Source organism: Genypterus blacodes, unplaced genomic scaffold (assembly GCF_046128005.1).
Source record: "Genypterus blacodes isolate CSIRO-AG114 ecotype Tasmania unplaced genomic scaffold, CSIRO-AGI_Gbla_v1 ptg000240l_1, whole genome shotgun sequence".
Classification (NCBI taxonomy): Eukaryota; Metazoa; Chordata; class Actinopteri; order Ophidiiformes; family Ophidiidae; genus Genypterus; species Genypterus blacodes.
Window position 1 is genome coordinate 1,807,275 of NW_027467038.1, and position 18,427 is coordinate 1,825,701.

Sequence of the window (18,427 nt, forward strand, 5' to 3'; positions counted from 1 at the left end):
AGTCACTGCCAGGTTGAGGGAGAAGAAGTCTGAGGCCATCGTCCCAGCGGCTCCCCTCAGCATCAGCCACACCACATATGCATTCAGAGGGACACTCAGGCTAAAGTTGAATGAAAAGGAAAACTTGACTATTAGCTCCATCCTCGGGTCAAACAATGGGTTATAGTAGGAACCGTTCTCTGCAAAGGGGTTGTCCATTTTGATTCTATAAAGAAAATGAGGCGGCATTCAGTAGTTGATTTCACAGTTACAGGTCCTTATCAATATGAAACTATTCTTATGTCCAGAGTACAACACAAGTCACAAGTAACACAATCCAAATTCAGCACTTAAACTGAAATTACTTACGTAACACATTCAAACCTAAGGTGAAGAACTGGCCGAGCTGCAGGCAGGCGGAGCTGTGACATGAGCCTCACCTGCTCGGATCACCTGGTTTGCATTTGATATAATCAAATATACCACAGAATTAACAATTGGCAGCAGGATCAGGATGACAGGGGGCAGACAGTGTGTCCCGCCTCTTCTCTCCTGCTGTCCAGGCCCTGACATGACACTCCCGTCCAGCATGATGTTCAAAAAGCCTTGTTGTGTGGGTAACATTACACTATTTTGCATACAGAGCATCTCAGGCTTTCTTCACCGTAAAATATCTTGTGGACTCATTTAGTCCATTTTGTCACTACTAACATGCTCTGTCCCACACGCGTTTTGCCAGTCATGTAACTCAGACACCTGTGAGTTTGCATGAAGTGTCATGGCCGTGCTTTCTTTCTGTTACATGGTCAAGATGTAAAACAGAACATTCGGATCATTTCCTTTGCAAATCCTCTGAGCTAAGATTACAACAACAAATGCAAAAATTCCCAATATGACTCATTGTTGTGCTAATGTGCCGTATATTTTCAAGTGACCCCCACCCCCATACACGATCATGTGTGGCTCCTGCCTGGCATGTTATCTTTGTAAACACATTTACATAATCTCTATTATCTAGTTTGTAAATTGCATTCAAATAGTGTTGAATGATTTAAGGGAAATGGATCACTTGGTCTCTAGAAATGTGGCACAGATTTCAGCATTTGGTCTTTTCTTTGGAATTGATGATTAAACTCTTTATTTTGGAAAGAAACTTGAGTATTGAGAGGTTATATATATTAGCTTTATATGTTTAAGAAGCTATTGAACATTTATCATATCAGATAAAGGGTGAAACGCTCATTTCAAAGCTGTAAGACAGTGAGCTGGAATTCAGCTTTGTTCCTGTCCTCGTCCTCACTGTATGAAAAGTGAATGAGTGGTTAAAACAGTGGACCCTAATGCTGAAACCACAACTTTACAGCAGGGACGGAGGTGTTACACGTGTCAGGTAGGAGAAATAAGATTTTATAATCAAGTCAAAGTAAAATAAATAATGATATTAACTCATAATTAACCAGAACTAATAAAATGCTGAATTGTTTGATTACAATTTAATACGACGTATTCAGTTATGATGAATCTGAGCTAACGAAAGCATTGAAAAAAAATCATAAAGATCCTTGGATAATTCTGTATTATTATTCATCGTCTTTGACAGAAAACTACAAGGAGCATCAATCACAGTACACACACATTCATTGATGCAAAGTATACAAGCAAGTAAGTTCACTTTATTTACACATCACCAGTCATTAAGAGAAGCCTTGAATTGTCTAAGATTTTGCTTTATTTCAAAACAAGTGAGAATGGATAGATTGAAAATAATTCATGCATTTCAATGAAAGTGTTTTGTATATTTGTTTTACATTAAAGTAGAATTGATTGTAATATAATATATAGTAACATATTGTTAAGTCTTCCTTGATAGTGTAAGATGTGTTTAAAACTGTAATCATTGTTAACATAAAGACTGCAATGAATGAAACCAGGCAGAAATGCAGCAAACGTAAACAAACAGAATAATATTCCCCAGCTACATCCAGGTTCATATGTTCATGTTTATGAGTTCATAAATCAATTGACAAATTCATCAGTCCAGGGTTGATGCTAATTCTCTGTTTGTCATCGGGTGCAGAATGGAGTTCAACCGCACAGAGATGCTGCCAGACTTCAAAACTCTCCTTATTATTGTACAAACAACAAATGTTGTTGTCAATCTCCCCTTCAATATGTACACGTTGTGTCTCATGCTGAGAGAACCACAAGAGAAGATTGCATCTGATTTTTTTGCCCTTCATCAAAATGTGTCCGAGATGTTCCTCTGTCTCTCTGGCGTCTTGTTTTTCTTGAAGTTTTCGCCTTTGGGATATGCCGTTGTTACGTTCATTATGTTCTGCCGCACAATGTCCATGATTAGCCGTCCGCTGTACCAGACCTTTGTCTGCCTGGAGCAGTACCTGGCAGTGGTCCATCCTGTCGTCTTCCTCAAGTGTAAACCTTTGAGGTACAGGGTAGCATTGTGCTGTATTTCCTGGCTGATGGTGCTTGCCTTGTCCATTGTGAATTCAGTTCTGAAGTCCCCAAAAGAACTGTTCGCCTTCATAACAGCTTTCTATGTGGTCATGTTCATGGTGATGTCATACTGCTGCTTCATGGTTCTCCGTGCTCTGAAGCGCCCTCCACCAGGGGACGGGAAGGCCAAAAGTTGTAACAGCATGAAGGAGAGAGCTTTTAAGATGATTTGCTTCAATCTAGTGTATATACTTTTGTCTCAGATCCCCATGGTGGTGTCAGGGTGTGTGCGCTCAATGACAATGAATGTGACAAGGAATGAGTTTTCTGTAGTTGCTGGCTGTGTCTTCATCATGACAGGCTTCGTCCCGCCTCTCCTCTACCTCCACAGAGTAGGGAAGCTTTCAACAAACTGCATTTGTTGTTAAGTGTTTACTTTATGACTTCTCACTGAATTAGGTTTTTATGTTGCAATGTAAAAACATTTAAGAGAATAGAGTTTTGATTTTCTACTTGAGTGGAGAAAAAGATAGAAAAATACACAAAACTGAATAGATAAATAAATAGAAAATCCTTGGCACATTTGATCTCCTTTTGATTCAGTGTCCTCACTCACACTGTAAACAAACTTTGAACACTGCTTGAAAACAACACAATCATGTTTCAAAGTGCAATTGTTGATGTCTTTGTTTATACGATCATATTTATTCCAGGCTTTTGTGTAATATTTGAACATGATGACCACTTATTAATACAATATCTTTCCTAACCTAATAAAACGCATTTTCATTTAGCCATGAAGATTATGATTGAATAGGTTGATATATTAAGATTTAAATTTAGTTTTTTTGAAAGTTTTAATGTCCAACCAGTCTGTAAGGAAATAAAAAGAGAATATTTACACCAACTTGTGTATTTTTGTATCAATGACAAGCTAATCTGTGAGGTGATCTGTAGTTCAGCAGAGATTTTATATTTGTCACTTTCATATTTACACCCCTGCTGTGAACAAACACTGGCTTCTGATTGACTGGCAGAGGTTTGTTACAATCACATCAGCACACATCAAACAAAGTTCAACAGTCAACAGTCAACAGTTTAGCCTGAGCAGATAAAATTACAACACACAACCATGACCAATGTGTCCAGCCGCCATATCGCAGAGAATCGCACACACAATTTACATACTATATATACTCTATATTACTATATATATTACAGTTATATATATATATATGGTATATATTATGGGAAAAACAATAACACACTTAAATAGCTGAAATTGAATTGCCACTTATCTATATTAAATATGTATAGAACTCAAACTTGCACTGGCAAATGGAATCATGCTTACTATCGTGCCAATTACATACATACAGGATGTACAATAAATTCAAACCAGTACTGGTAATGTTGGTTGTTGTTTAGGAATTTACAGTAAGGCCACTCTCAATTTCATAATTTACAACACAAAATTTATAACACCTTACTAAGATGAACTGCTTGTTCATCTTAGTAAGGTGCTAAGTGTGTTGTTGTATTGTGCTTCAGCTGGCAGAGGGTCACTGAGGAGCCAACACCAAACCCAGCATACAAAGGCTCAGTGAACTGGGCTTTAAATCTGTGGATGAGCTCCATAGTTTCTGACACTGAGTACAATGCCAGAGTGTTGCCAGCGTAGTCCAGATACACACCGATACGTGAAGCCTGCGGGGCAGCAGGGAGGTCTTGGTCTGCTTTGCTGTGCCAGGCGGAGTAGCCAGAGTCTGAGCACAGGAGGCTCCAGGACTTGTCATTGTAGCCCAGTAGGCTGTGAGAATTCTTCCCTTTGCGACTGATGCTCTTGTAGGCCACCCCTACAGAAAACTCCCCACTCCACTCTGCCTCCCAGTAAAACCTGAAACCAGTCAGAGCCTCCCTGCACAGCACCTGGGAGAAGCCGTCAAAGCGCTCCGGGTGATCTGGGTAAAAGTGGACGGTTTTCTTTCGGGTGACCTTCTGGTTCCCTTCTGATATGGAGAGCTCTTTATACGCTGTGTTTGCATCGAACGACATCTTGCAGGCGTCTGGAGAAAGAAGGAAACACGGAATAAGTCTTGATCATTTATGTTTACAAAACTTGTGATGAGCATCATTTCATTTCATTCTGTGAAAACAATGTGTGTCATCAAATAAGCTTGTGTCTTTTCAGGAGATTCCTCCCTAAGAAGATGAGCTAATTTCAAAGTTTCACCATCCAGAGTCAAGCTCTGCACCTATGAGAGCCACAAAAGACAAATGTTGCTTTTGGGGCTCTGTCCTGAAAACACAGTCTGAATCACCATGCCTTGAGGAATTTACATCAATAACTTTACAGCGTTGCCAAAGCCAAAGCTCTTCTCCTGTGTCCTTTGTGTCTTGCCTGACTTAAGTTTTGACATGTAACATATCTGGATCTTGTTTACCAAATCAACAACCATACTACATAATGAAGCACATTGTGAAGACAAAAACCACGCTACTTACATCGCAGGAAGTCTGGTCTGGTTTTTGGCTCGTGGAAATCTATCCTGGAGGGAACTGTTAGAACAGAATGGAAAATAGAAGCTCAAAATCACATTAAATATCTAAAATTGTCAAGGTGAATTATAATTCAACTTTTGTACTCCGGAACCTTTACTTTCACATGTACGTCAAAGTAGAGCTGAATATTGGCTACCTTTCAGGCGTTTGTCCCCGTTTCTTGGCAAAAGGATGTACACAGGAGTTTCACTTACTGTGAAGATAATATAGAGCGTTATATTGGCTTGAAGCCGCACACATGGATAGCTCTCATGTCATAATTAGCCTTTATGTGAATGTTACAGGACCAACCTGTCTTGGAGATTCTGCTCAACTCCTTCTTGCAGGTGTCATCCACATGTTCCTTCATTTCTGTGGCTGTCTTGCTCATCTCTCCAAAGGAGAACTGAGGGTTGATCAGAACTTTGGGCACCATGGGCTCAGGTGGAATACACAGTGTGGGAAAATTCTGCTGAACAATAATAGAAGAGGAATAGGACACGTCGCAAACCCTGGTGCTGCTTCAGCAAAGACCTAAGACCATATGCATAGTTCCTATGATGGCGGGTCAATGATCAGGAGTTTGGCCAGAGCTTCAATGTGTTTTTAGTTCAAACATAGAAACTTCTATTAGTTTCTCCAACTTCACACAGTGCATTCATGCATGAATCAGAAGTGATACCAAATGTTATATCAAACAAGAAATGTGTTGTTATTGCAATTGCTGAAAGGTTTTGCAGAATATAGAAGTGCCTGAAAGATTGAAGTGTGAAGGTCTGATTGATTTCTGTATCTGAAAGTATGAAGAAAGGCCTGGAAGTATGAATGGCCTGGGGAAAATTTGAATGTATTTTAATAGGGGAAATAACATTAAAATGGGAGGCATTTTCAACCATTTGAAAAAAAATGAAGTATGGGAAAATGCTGAAAAAAAACCCTGCCTGAAGCCTGAAGCCTTCAAAGCTGCAGATTGTTTGTAAACAACAGGTGCAGCCAATTAAGCAGAGACACAGATCTGAGTCAGTCTGAAGGCAGAAAACCTGCCTGAAGACCACATGTGGAACAACTGGCTCTCACACAAAAACTGTAACTGCTATCTGAAAACGGGTTGGACCGTGAGAACCAAAAGAAGTTCCAGAATGTGGAGATGTAATATGGTCCAAAAAAGGACAGAACATAAGAAAGAACCAGCGAATTGATGAAGATGTTAACTACTTTTCTCAGCTGAAAATTATACAATGGGCTAGATGAGGAATAATCGGAAGAATTTAAAACTCTCGATATCTGAAAAGCCATGAAATAATTGAAAACACAGAATGGGTGACTGAAAGCCTGAAGTCTGAAGGCCTGAAAATACTTGAATGGTTTCTCTGCCTGAGAGCCTGAGGAAGTTAGAAGGACACAAACCAGACTATACCAGTATATATAAATGTATAGCATCACAGCAGCTGATATTTCTTGCAGCACCTGCAGAAAGTGAATGTTGTCCTCCGTTTCCAGGATCTGTCTCAGCTCGGCGTCCCTGCGCTGCAGCTCCAGTATCTCCTGCTCTAGGCGCTCCACATAGCCCTCAGCCTGGGACATCGCCGCCTTCATGTTGGCTTCTATCATCTGATTGATTTCGGCGTGCCAGCGTTCCACCGCCTGCTGCATTTCGTGGAATGTCTTGTTGCTCTCTGTCTGCGCTCGTTGGGCGGCACTCTAAAAATGAAGGAGTTCTAGTTATTCTTCACATTTAATGCTATTAAATTGTTTCATTGTGTAATTAATTTTATTTACTGTGTCTTAAAGTTGTATTTACACAATAGCCAGCCAACAGAACACTGACAGAACTGTACTGTAACCTGGATATGAGACAAATGAACCAGTGTGGACATTCTGCCGTCCTGTAGACAGCGACATGTATGGAAACCTCTCATCTTACTTTGAGAACGTCAACATTATGCTTGAGCTCCTGCAACTCCTTCATCCTATCCTGAATGATGTGCTGGACCTCAGACTGGGTGACCACCAGCACTTTCTGACAGGGAAGAAAGAAGAACTTAACACACCAACAGGTACGGTTATTGATCATGATCTGTTTGGATTCAGCAGCTTCTTTGAGAGAAACATCCTACCATCATCCTCATCCTCATTCTTTGTTTAATCTTTTTATTTTTTCTGTCGTTCCATTACCCTTTTAAACTGATCTGAATGCACAAACCTCCTCCAGAATACAATTACAAGAATCGACACCTGGACATTTTCTATTCTATTTTTTACTTTACTTGCCAATTAAGATATACTACTTATACTTTTACTTAAATAACTTTTAGGATTCAAGTTTTGTGGCCCTACTCATGACACATACATTTCTTGGTACGATATGTTGGGCAGACAGTGAAAGACTCACAAAAAACTCACTTGTTTCTCAATGCGTTCTTCTTCTGCTGAGGTGATGTTGTGGCTGCGATGCTCTCTGACCGTACACAACACGCATATACACATCTGGTCAGTGCGACAGAACAGCTCCAGGCCTTTCTCGTGTTGGGGACAGATCTTCCTGTCCAGGTGGCCGGTCTCATCCACCAGCTTGTGCCTCTTGAAGGTAGACGACTCGTAATGTGGCTTGACGTGTGTCTCGCAGTAGTAGGCCAGGCACATAAGGCAGGACTTGACGGCCTTGTTGCGGCGACCTACACAGAAATCGCAGAAGGATTCTCGTTGCAGGTCGGGGAAAGGGGTGAGCGCGGGAGGCTGCCGCAGTGGTTCAATGCTTACGTCCGGCACGTTACGCCTGAGTGCGGGCCTTGGGGTGAAGGTTGTACGGCACTGGGGGCAGTTATACACCCCCATATGGTCAAACTGGTCCCAGTAGATCTTGATGCAATCCAGGCAGTAAGTGTCACCACAGGGGAGGGTAACTGGGTCTCTGAGCATGTCCGTGCAGAGTGGGCAGCTGAAAGGCTCCAGTGGAAAAGGAAAACCAGACTCGGCCATCGTGTCTCAGATGAGAGAATGCGACTCAGTATCAGTTACGGCAAACCAAGAAGGAAAACATCAACTACGCTCAAACCAGTCAGGGTTGCTTTCTGCTGATATTTAAAGTGGAGGCTTTGTTTCTACTATAAACAAACAGGTGATATTTTCCCACATAACAAAGTTTACAGCATCTGGGTGAAAGTACAGAGACCTGAAACCATGAAGGAATGTGCTCAACAAGCAGGATTGCAGTGAAACGTATACTTGTCAGCAAAACATCACATTACTACCCACGTCTGTCTTTGAGATCAAAACCTAATATACTTAATAATAATGATAATGATAATAATAATAATAATAATAATGATAATAATAATAATAATATATAATAATAATATTCAGATAAGTATAGTCAGATAAGGATGGAAAGAATATTCCAAAAGGTCATATCTCTAATGTGAAGAGTTGGACACCAATGTCAGATATTTCAACATCCTGCTGGTGTTTGATCTTTAATTTCTCCACAAAACCCACTGTTGCTAAGGACGAGGGATTTTCAAGTACCAGTGGGAATAACATCGTCCTTCAGTGACCTTGCCGGGGAGTTTCATGGGGGCTTGTGATGTCAAAACAGTCCATCCCGTTTGTCCTGTGAACAAAACAATGTGTAGTAGTAAGCAGGTACCCAGAGACACAGGGAAAACTGGAAATGTTTCAAATCCAAGGTCAAATATTTCATATACCACTTTGAGACGCGTCCATTCTCATCTTAATAGATCATCCATGTCAGACATTGAAGTGGAGATCTTTAAGGTGACTCAGTGCCTGAATGCACTGTGTAGACCAAACAGAGGAGGCAATATAGTTCAGATGTAAATCTGTCACTGACACACTTTACAGCACAAGTTGTGTCTTTGTTAGTCAGGCAGACTCGCAACTGGGCCTGAATGAAAGGTGGAATAGAGTAGTTGATTCGACAGATTGATTAAGTGTCATTAATTGATGAGATTAGGCTAATGTGTGAAGAAGTGAAAAGTCAATTGTTTTGGCTGTGGCTCAGACTTTTTGAAGGGCCGCTCTCATGTCTGCTCACACAAGAGGGCTGTTGTGACGAGGACAGCTCGAGAGGGAGAGCAAGAGAGTGTGTGTGTCAGGCTTAGTGAAGCAAAGGGGAGGCGCATGGAGAATAATCCTGGTCTTATATTCTTGAACACGTGGTTGATATATGAAGAAATATGAAGAAATGTCGAATTAAAATGGAATAAATGAGTTAAAAGAGACACAAATGACACAGAGCAAAATAGAGTAAATGATAAAGCAAGTACGGACAGAGCGACACCAGCGAGACTGAATAGACACAAGAGAGGCTGGCTGCTGATGCCGATGATGTCATAGACTGTGCTGGTTGGTACTCTCTCCCTCCCCCCTCCCTGTCTCTCCCTCTCTCTGCATCTCTGCATCCCTGCCGTCACTGCGAAGCAGCTTGGGAGCGGCAGGAAGTGGAAGAGGTATAAGAAGCAAAAGAAGAAAGAGGAGGAGATCAAGTAGCTGCTCATCAGGACTTCCCTGAACCTTTGCTCAGCATCTTCCCATTTAAAGCAGCAGGTACACCTCACGTCACCGTGGCTTTGTAGCAATGCTGTTATAATGTTGATGTTAATGTTATCTCAAAGCACAGTGCTCATAGCAGAGGAACTTTCATTTCACAGTCATTTTGCTCTATGTTGCAGGCAGAAAAATGCTGATGCTGATGGCATGTGCAGAAATGTGATGTATTTACAAGGTCAAACGATCCGTGTGCTAAATTGTGTTTACCGTCTTTAGCTGTTGTATTTACGTCCACTCTGTATTGTAGAATTGATAGTGACTGAGCTGTAGATGTTCATTTATTCAACAATTATAAAATATTCATGCCTGACTGAGCGTATCTAGTAGCTACAGTTGATAAGATAAAAAGTCAAAGTAAAATGCGTGTTTCGTTTCGTGGAGAAGCAGGTGCTTGATGCTTTTGCTACAGGGCTTCATTACAATAAGCAAATGTAATAATTGACTGCATATTTGACATAGATTCTATTGCATTGTAGAGTAACAGCAGTTCTCATAACGGGCCTTTGTGTATAGATGCAATGATTCCTGCTCTACTCTTTCACTTTGCATTACTCAGGCCTAATTAATGTCCTCCATCTGTATGTGTGTGTGTGAGTGAGTGAGTGAGTGAGAGAAAGAGAGAAAGGGTGAAAGAGAGAAAGAGAGAGAGAGGGGGGACGAGGGGAAATAAACAGGGAGCAAGTTCTTGCCATTTGCAAAGTGAGCTGATTGAATTAAATTGGCTTCAGAGAGCAGCTTCACTGGCATTACCAAGTCAGTGATGGATGTGAATGCGTGTGTGTGTGTGTGTGTGTGTTTGTGAGAGAGAGAGAGATGCTCATTTACACTGACCATTGTGGCAGCCATTTCTTGGCAGGCACAGTCAATCAGCTAATAGAAACATTAAAAAATTTGTGTTTTCCTCTTGTTCTTATGAAGGTGAAGGAACGTCCTCCAAAGAGAGAACATCTCTCTTTCCTCACATGCTAGAGCCAAAGATGTTCAGGAATAATTCAGTTAAAAAATATTTCATATCGATACTGATGATTTCATTGAAGTCCTTGAGGTTTATATGTTGTCACTTTCTAAGTTTGGATGACATCAATGCTGTAACTTTGTTAGTCTCATGACATCACTGTAAAATATTTAAGTCGATTTGGAGTCACACACTTTGGGAAGCAATGCAATTTCTTTCTTATAGGCTTCTAGAGTTAAATAAGTGATCTTAACTGATCGTGTGCAAAACACTGTAAGCAGAACTTAGTCCAAGCAGAGCTACATTTACAGTGAAGAGGAAATCGAAGCGAATAAATAAACAGATTAAGTATACAAATTTGTGCAACTTTTTAAAGCCGACAATGACAAAGTATCCTGTTTAAAGTGCGGACCAATCATCAAGTATAAGTGGCTGATGAAGCAAACAAAAGTATATCCTGTGTTTGTGTCACAGCATGGCAGAAGGCTCAGTGTCTGCAGCCGATGTGGAGGCGTCATTCCAGAAGTTTGCCATTCATGGTGACACCAAGGCCAGGGGGAAGGAGATGAACGGCAAGAACTTTGCTAAACTGTGTAAGGACTGCCACATCATCGACGGCAAGAACATCACCACTACAGACGTCGACATCGTCTTCAGCAAAGTCAAGTAAGATCTCAACTTCAACTTCGTCCCAAAGGAACTTTAGGTTGAGCAGGCCAACACACACACAGAAGCCAACATGTGACATTTGACATTTATGATTGTTGGTTTCCTCAGGGCAAAGACAGTTCGCGTTGTTACATTTGAGCAGTTCATGCAGGCCATGGCAGAATTGGCTCCGAAGCGTTTCAAAGGGAAGAGCCAGGAGGAGGCACTGCAGCAGCTCTATGGTCTGATCGTGGGGAAAGAGCCCACGAATGCTGGAGTCACTGTGAGTATTTGACACATCATAAAGCCGGTGTAGTCATTTAGTACCAGCACCCAAGCTAACACTGCAGGGTTTCATGTAGACGCACTGTAATTGGTTGCCGAACGTACAGTACTAACCAATCACGAGTATTATCAAATCATTTAAAGCTGTCTGTCTTGTTTTGTTGGTCATAGTTTCACCGTATTTCTTTTGTCCTTCTGTTTAGAAAGTGGCAAAGGCAGGTGCAGTGGACAGACTGACTGATGCCACCAAGTACACCGGGTCCCACAAGGAACGCTTTGATGACTCGGGCAAAGGAAAAGGAAAGGCCGGGCGTGTGGACATGCAAGACACCAGCGGCTACGTGGGAGCCTACAAAGGCAGCGGCACTTATGACGAAAAAGTGAAAGATGCATAATCCTGTTGACAGATGAGAATATTGTCATGCCAATAAGTCTAATATGGGCAGTTTAAAGTTTTTTGTAGAGAAAGAGATAAGGGAATTTACCAAACACAAATACAGAAATACTGTAGGTCATTTTTAATGTGTCAGTTACAACAAATGTGGTGAGTTAAAAGTAATTTTAATGAAAATAATCCAAAAGGTAGTGAAAGAATATATAGTAATATAGAAGTATCAATACAGAGATATTTTTAAACGTGGCCTTAGCATGACAAATTGGTGTATATATTTTCATTGATACCACAGAGACCAAAACAGGAAAGTGCACTCTTAGCCCATGCCCCCAAGCCCCCTTGCTTTGAAAAACTCTTACACTCAGCTTTGTGCCTCTTTAAAGATAATTTAGCTTCTATCAATAAATGTGACTTTAGTATTGGCAATAAATCATCACTTGCTAAACTTGTTGCACTTCCCTTATGCCTACATTTTAGTGCCTTTTAGCCATTCAACCAATAGTGAGCATGCATTTGGATTTACTATTTTAAATCTTTTGTTTTTATTTAACTCTTCATGCACCTTGGTGCTGCTTTGCTTTGACAAATAAATACTTATTAACTTGTTCAAAACGAAAAATGTCAAGTTATTCATAGGTTATTATGTGTATTCACAGGAAATGACGGACAGACTGCAAAAACCACAGCCTTATCCTGCATTAACAAAGGAAGCCAAACTTAATGCTCAAAGTATGGCCTTTACACTTCATTTAATACCTATTCTTTGCAGCAAAATTAAGGACATAAGTGCGTGTGTGCAAGTTGGATAGTGCATGTGAGAGTTTGAGAGCGTGCAGGAGTTAAACAATTCAGGAACTAGTAGCCACTCAGAGAGAGCATACCTCCATCATGGCCAAGTAGTCCTCCAGTTAACAAAGCTTTCATTCTACTTTGGTTATAGCCAATGTTCCCTCTAAGTGTGCGCGTGCGCAATCGCGCACTACTCGCACATTCTCAGCGCACAAGAAAATCTATGCTGCGCATAAAATAAAATTCAACATAAACTGTAAATGAATTAGACCAATAACCTTCTTTCTGTAGCATTTTGCAATGTAACTCAGTGAGTGACAGGTGTCACTTACGCTACGCGACAATCGCGGACAGCACCCCCCCGTCGCCGATCGCGGACAGCAACCCCCCCCCCCCCCCCCCCCCCCCCCTCAGATGTTGCTCACAGTGGTCCTCAGTGTGCTCAAGGACCTTGTGTGTATGCCCAGACACATGAAAAATTTGAGGGAACATTGGTTATAGCGCCACAATTTAGGTCGATTTATGGTTAATTCTTTGCACGAGCAATGAGGTCTCATGTCCACTTTCATGGAAAAATCCCATTTGTTTACTGACAGGACACATCTGACTTTGCTGTGGCTGTTTGGTGACTTTTGATAGGTTTACCTCGTACTCCATGTAAATACTGACCGGTCACTGGGTTCTTACGCAATCTTAAACTACGCCAGCATAGCATTGTGTCATTGTAACTTGACTGAATCGTCATCATATCTATCTCAACAATGTACCATTCATTGAGTCTAAGCATTACATGATGCCTCTGTCTTAAACAGATATGGCCTTGTCTGCCTTGTCTTTATCTATGTAATCTATACAACGCCACTGCACAGCTTCTTAACTGCGGCTCAGTGGGAGAGGCGCTCTATGCTAATCTTTGGTCTGGAATCCGGTTCATGAAATGAAACCTTACCAAATCACAGATTTGTGCTTTTCCCCAAGTCATTTTCTGACAGATTCCCACCACACCACCAAGTTTGGTTACAGTAGACAAATTCAATCATGAGACACAGCACTTTTTGAAGAATCTGTCATGCCACTTGACCAACTAATGCAAAACAGTAAGGATAAAGATCATTTAAGATCAACAGGGGGGAAACTAAACTTTTTATGGCTGCTTCGATAAAGCAGAAGATTCGATAGAATACAACAATTACATTACATTAAACTATTTAAAGTAAAGAACACCAAACAGAGAATAAAAACGACAATAGATCTCTCTCTGAGATATAACATCCTTCCCCTTCCCCGCCCTGCTTAGTTCAAAAACAGCTTGGATACAGTTTCACAACATAAAGAATCCTTGTGCTGCAGAACAATAAAGTGCTAGGGACATGAGGGTTCTGCTGGTGATGTGACACCAATGGTGTTGAGGGAACATCTGATAATGCCTGAAAGAAGCACATGTGTACAATCTATAGGCCTGAGCTGATAGGCATCAGCAGGGTTTAGAGTGAATATAGTTCACGTATTCTATGCCATTTCATGCTCACTGACGAGTCACACAATACACAATGGATGCACCTAAATCAATGTGGAACTATTGTAGCGTCTATATATGTGTCATCAAATAAATCAAAGCTAATTTCTGCTTTGTGAGGTCCACTTCTAATTACTAATTACTTGTGTCTATAATCTTGACACCTCTGTCCACCTAATTCAGAATCAACTACAGGGTCATGTTTTGATCTATTGATTGATCTAGATCCAGAGCGGTCTTGGGGTGTGTGGCTCAGTAAACAACACTGTTGATTAGTCATAACCAAACAAATCAAACTAAAGGTGTGAGAAAGTCTCACAGTATAAGTCTAACATATTCATCTTACCTCACACATCCAAACACTCACATATTAACTTGTTGAAGGTTACCTTGTCTTTTTATGTGCATTGCAAGGAGCCAGCTGATGACTACAAACAGGAAGTTACAGTGTATCAGGCCTGTTGTTGTACCATGTTTCATGCAGCTGAATTACTTGATCACTTCCATCCCCACACATTTCGGACCTTTGAGCAAACTGAGCGTTCTTACACAGATTTTGTTGATGTATATTGTTTCACTTAAATTGTCTGCTCCGTGAAATCAAACTGAACCAAAATCTAGCACACATAAACATCTCATTGGTTGATTCGAAGGAGAGTGAAACGATCATAGTCTTGAATATCCTTTGCTTCGAATTGCAAACTGCAACACACACATGCACACCCCAGGGAGAAGTAAAGTAGGCCTTTCTTTGATCCAGAGTCATCAGTTTCCAGTTCAGTGGAATAATGCGGTAGGCAGGGTTGAGCTGTCGTATCTCAAACAACAACCTGAGTGATCTTATCAACTCACTTGATACCTCTGACCCACTGACTCGCATATACACACCTTAGCTATGCATACACTCATGGGAAACTATCCTTTGCTGTACACCAGGGGCTTATCCCTGCTGAATGCTGGCCCCAGAGTTCACACCAATCCTGAGGAGCAGGACAAACATCTCTCCACCCACCTGAGTGTTCAATATAACTGATTTAAAAAGGGAGAATTTCCTACCGGCTCTCACTGCTGCAAACTTTCAGCTCATCGCCCTTTCTATTTTCTAATTGATCGTTCTTGGGGATTTTTTGTGGTTTGCTGAGGTGAATGCTGGAGATTTGCCGACATACTGCAGTGAGTAACGGATGTCTCATCCAGGAGTGAAATACAATCATTTGAATTCTTCTTGCAACTCATTGTTATTGTGAATCATATCCAATAAGATTAGCCCTGAACATATATTGTTATTTTACATTTTTTCTTTGGATAAGCTGCTTGTTTGACCTTAGTTGATTTTGGATACTTTACATTGAAAACTGGATAACACACATTTATAGAATTGTGTTGTTCACCAGTGTAACCTTATCATGAATGGAAAGAAATCTGCATGAACATGCTTTGTGTTTTCATTATTATTATTAAAAATTAAACAAAATTTAAATAATTATCACAAAAATGTAAGAAATGTTTTTGCCATTTCCAGGTCAAGGCCTTTCCGTAAAGTCTTTAAGTAAACTGTTTTACTCTCTAAAGATGACAGCCACGCCGTGCACTGTGTTAGTTTTGGTCCTGCTGTGGGACAGCGTTGGATCCCAGAGTGACATCAACAGCCTGAAAGCGGCAGCAGGTAAATCATCCACTACAAATACAAATATCAGGTTAAAAAATCTATGTGGGAAGAATTATATAAAAACACACTTAATCTAGATTCAGATGCTAGAGACTGAAAATAATGTGGACACACTCTTATATACTCTGTTATATATATTTCTATAGTTTGTTCCAATCATCAACCAGACATTTGTTTTGAGTAGAAAACACACCAAGTAAAGGTTACATTTTAAAGGGTAGGGAGGCAGTAGCTCAGTGGGTAGAGCTTCCGCTTGAGAACCGGAGGGTCGCCGGTTTCGAGTTCCTGCCGAGGTGCCCCTGAGCAAGGCACCGAACCCTCAATTGCTCCCCCCTCTGCAAAGGGTGGTAATGTAATGTAAGTGGCTTTGGATAAAAGCGTCTGCCAAAATGATTGTAATGTAATGTCATTTTCCTTTATATCTGGAGCAACAATGTTTATTCCAGCAGCAGCTGACTTGAGGATCCACTTCCCCTGTCTCTTTCTTTTTGCTTTGGCAGGAGCGTGGGGGGGGGAGCTGCCGTGCGGAAAGTGGGACTGTGAGTGTTTGCTCAGAAGCAAGCGAGGTTGCACCTGTGCCAGTGAGCAGCTCTCTGAGTTAGAGGATCAGACCTTCCTGAGGATGTGGGGCCTGTCAAAGAATATAGACCAGCTGGGAAACAGCATCAACGATGTCACAGGTAACCCAGCTCCTGGGCAAAGACATATAATCAGAGGCGGACAGAGTACACAGCTTCATTACTTAAGTAAAAGTACAGATACTGCTTGTTAAATTTTACTCAAGTACAAGTAAAAGTACTACAGTCAGATGTTTACTTAAGTAAAAGTACTGAAGTACTTGTTTTTAAAAGTACTGCCACAGTGCTTACCTTTACCTATAGAAACCTCCTGGATGGAGTTTTTATGGAATCTTAATGTTAATGTTATAGTTTTCCCTCGGTTCCAAGGTTAATGTTTATTTTAAATGTTGACAGATATTATAATCCCACCATCAGGCCGGGCACTGGATCACGTCCAACCTGCCCACCAAGTTTCACTGAAATCTATCAAGTTTTGAAAGTCAGATGTTTCTTTCTGATCTTTGCAACTGTGCTTAACCCTTTTTGTCTCAGGAGGTATGCGGGTTGCATTCAGAGCCTCCATGAGTCCCAGAACAACCTGCTTTGGCCCTTTTACTACAAGAGTCTCCATTCCCTACAGTGATGTCTACCTCAACCATGGCAGAGGCTACAACCCTGGCCTTGGTAAGCCCAGATGTCATACAGACGTGAATGGAGAAGTATAACCAACACACAAGTTTACCAACAAGCTGGGGTGATGCTGTTGTTGTTCTCAGACAGACAATGCCTGAAACATTTCTATCCATTTCTATAAAAACAAAACAATCACAAAAGCACTATGGTGATATTCTGTATCTCCATGTTTACAATTCCCTGTTTTGGAAGCGTCTTCTGAGGAGCACTGAACAGTTCTAACTGGTATTTACGATCTTCTGATGAGTGCCTGAACATACCATGTGTCACAATTGACCCCACAAACACATTGTTGTCAAATGTGCTTTTGAGAATACAGTGCGTGAAGAGAATTCAAAGAGGTCAGTATGTCTACTATCATGAACTTGCTCAAGGTTCAGACGAAAAGAGAAAGATCCTTTGAAAGAATTATTTTTTGCGCAGCTAAAATAGCATCAAAATCAAATAACTCCTCTTAATAAATCCAGAAGACAGTGGTTGACAGACTGACTACCTGACACAACCTTATAAAGCTTAGCAGCCAATCAACCCAGGTGAGTCTTATTCTCCACGATGATCTCTCATGAGCTCTCTGAGCCTGTAACCTTACATCAGATAATTGCTTTCACCTGGTTTCCCAAGTTACTCTCTGGAATTTGGGATTCATCGGATTAAAAATAATGAATAATTTACTGCCTCGGCTTCTGATCCGTTCCGTCTTTTTTGGTTTCTACATCTTCTTGTGACACTGCCTCTTGAAACTTCTGGATATTGGTAAGAATTTAAACAACCTAACATACGTATTCCTAAAATCCATTAACTCTCACTCTAAACTTTATCCTCCAGGTATATTCACTGCTCCCTGCAATGGACTTTACTCCTTCTCTTTCACGGTGTACTCCAAGATGGCCAATTATGATGACAGGATGTACTATAAGGTGCAGCTGATGAAAAACGGAGAGGTGATGACGTCTACATGGGAGGACAACAGGCAGGACTCAGAAGACAGCAGCTCCCAGTCGATTGTCCTGCAAATGGAGAAAGGAGGTCAGGTGTATGTAGCCCTGTGGACCGGCAGGCATCTGTGTGGAGACTCACAGGGCAGAAACACCTTCTCTGGTTTCCTCATTTACCCGAGTCTGCCTGAGTAATGATCTGCTCCACTGTTTGCCAATAAGAAATACAACACACAACTGGTCCTTTGTAAAAAGTAAAGCTGAAAAGAATATAGAGATAACCATGAATTTCAAAGAATGTATTCACTGCTATGTACGTTAATCTTTATAATATAACCGTAACTGTAAATTTGTAATGTTTAATAAAGGTACTTATAATTCAGGGCATTTCAGTTTTAATGTAACAGATTAAATGCAATTATCGTTCTTAGTGTGATGGT

The 18,427-nt window shown here is 40.9% G+C and overlaps 3 protein-coding genes across 4 annotated transcripts; 2 read left to right on the forward strand and 1 right to left on the reverse strand.

Annotated features, from left to right (window-relative positions):
- Positions 1–1,690: 1,690 nt before the first annotated feature.
- Positions 1,691–8,028, reverse strand: LOC143016704 (tripartite motif-containing protein 16-like). Of its 2 annotated transcripts, none has more exons than XM_076171164.1 (7): positions 7,378–8,028; positions 6,899–6,994; positions 6,442–6,675; positions 5,287–5,443; positions 5,132–5,188; positions 4,939–4,992; positions 1,691–4,499 (listed from the first exon to the last, which is right to left on the reverse strand). In XM_076171164.1, exons 1-7 carry the CDS (start codon positions 7,951–7,953, stop codon positions 3,946–3,948), a joined length of 1,728 nt encoding a protein of 575 aa, XP_076027279.1. In that variant the 5' UTR covers positions 7,954–8,028; the 3' UTR covers positions 1,691–3,945. The 2 variants fall into 2 exon arrangements, with proteins under 2 accessions (XP_076027279.1, XP_076027277.1); XM_076171162.1 differs by having other exon boundaries at positions 5,287–5,446.
- tppp2 (tubulin polymerization-promoting protein family member 2) lies at positions 6,950–12,379 on the forward strand. Its single transcript, XM_076171165.1, has 5 exons — positions 6,950–7,031; positions 9,418–9,540; positions 10,973–11,164; positions 11,276–11,429; positions 11,635–12,379. Exons 3-5 carry the CDS (start codon positions 10,974–10,976, stop codon positions 11,824–11,826), a joined length of 537 nt encoding a protein of 178 aa, XP_076027280.1. The 5' UTR covers positions 6,950–7,031; positions 9,418–9,540; position 10,973; the 3' UTR covers positions 11,827–12,379.
- A 3,323-nt stretch (positions 12,380–15,702) lies between these two features.
- Positions 15,703–18,182, forward strand: LOC143016670 (cerebellin-1-like). The gene is made up of 4 exons (XM_076171111.1): positions 15,703–15,796; positions 16,300–16,479; positions 16,912–17,043; positions 17,878–18,182. Exons 1-4 carry the CDS (start codon positions 15,703–15,705, stop codon positions 18,180–18,182), a joined length of 711 nt encoding a protein of 236 aa, XP_076027226.1.
- Positions 18,183–18,427: the final 245 nt, after the last annotated feature.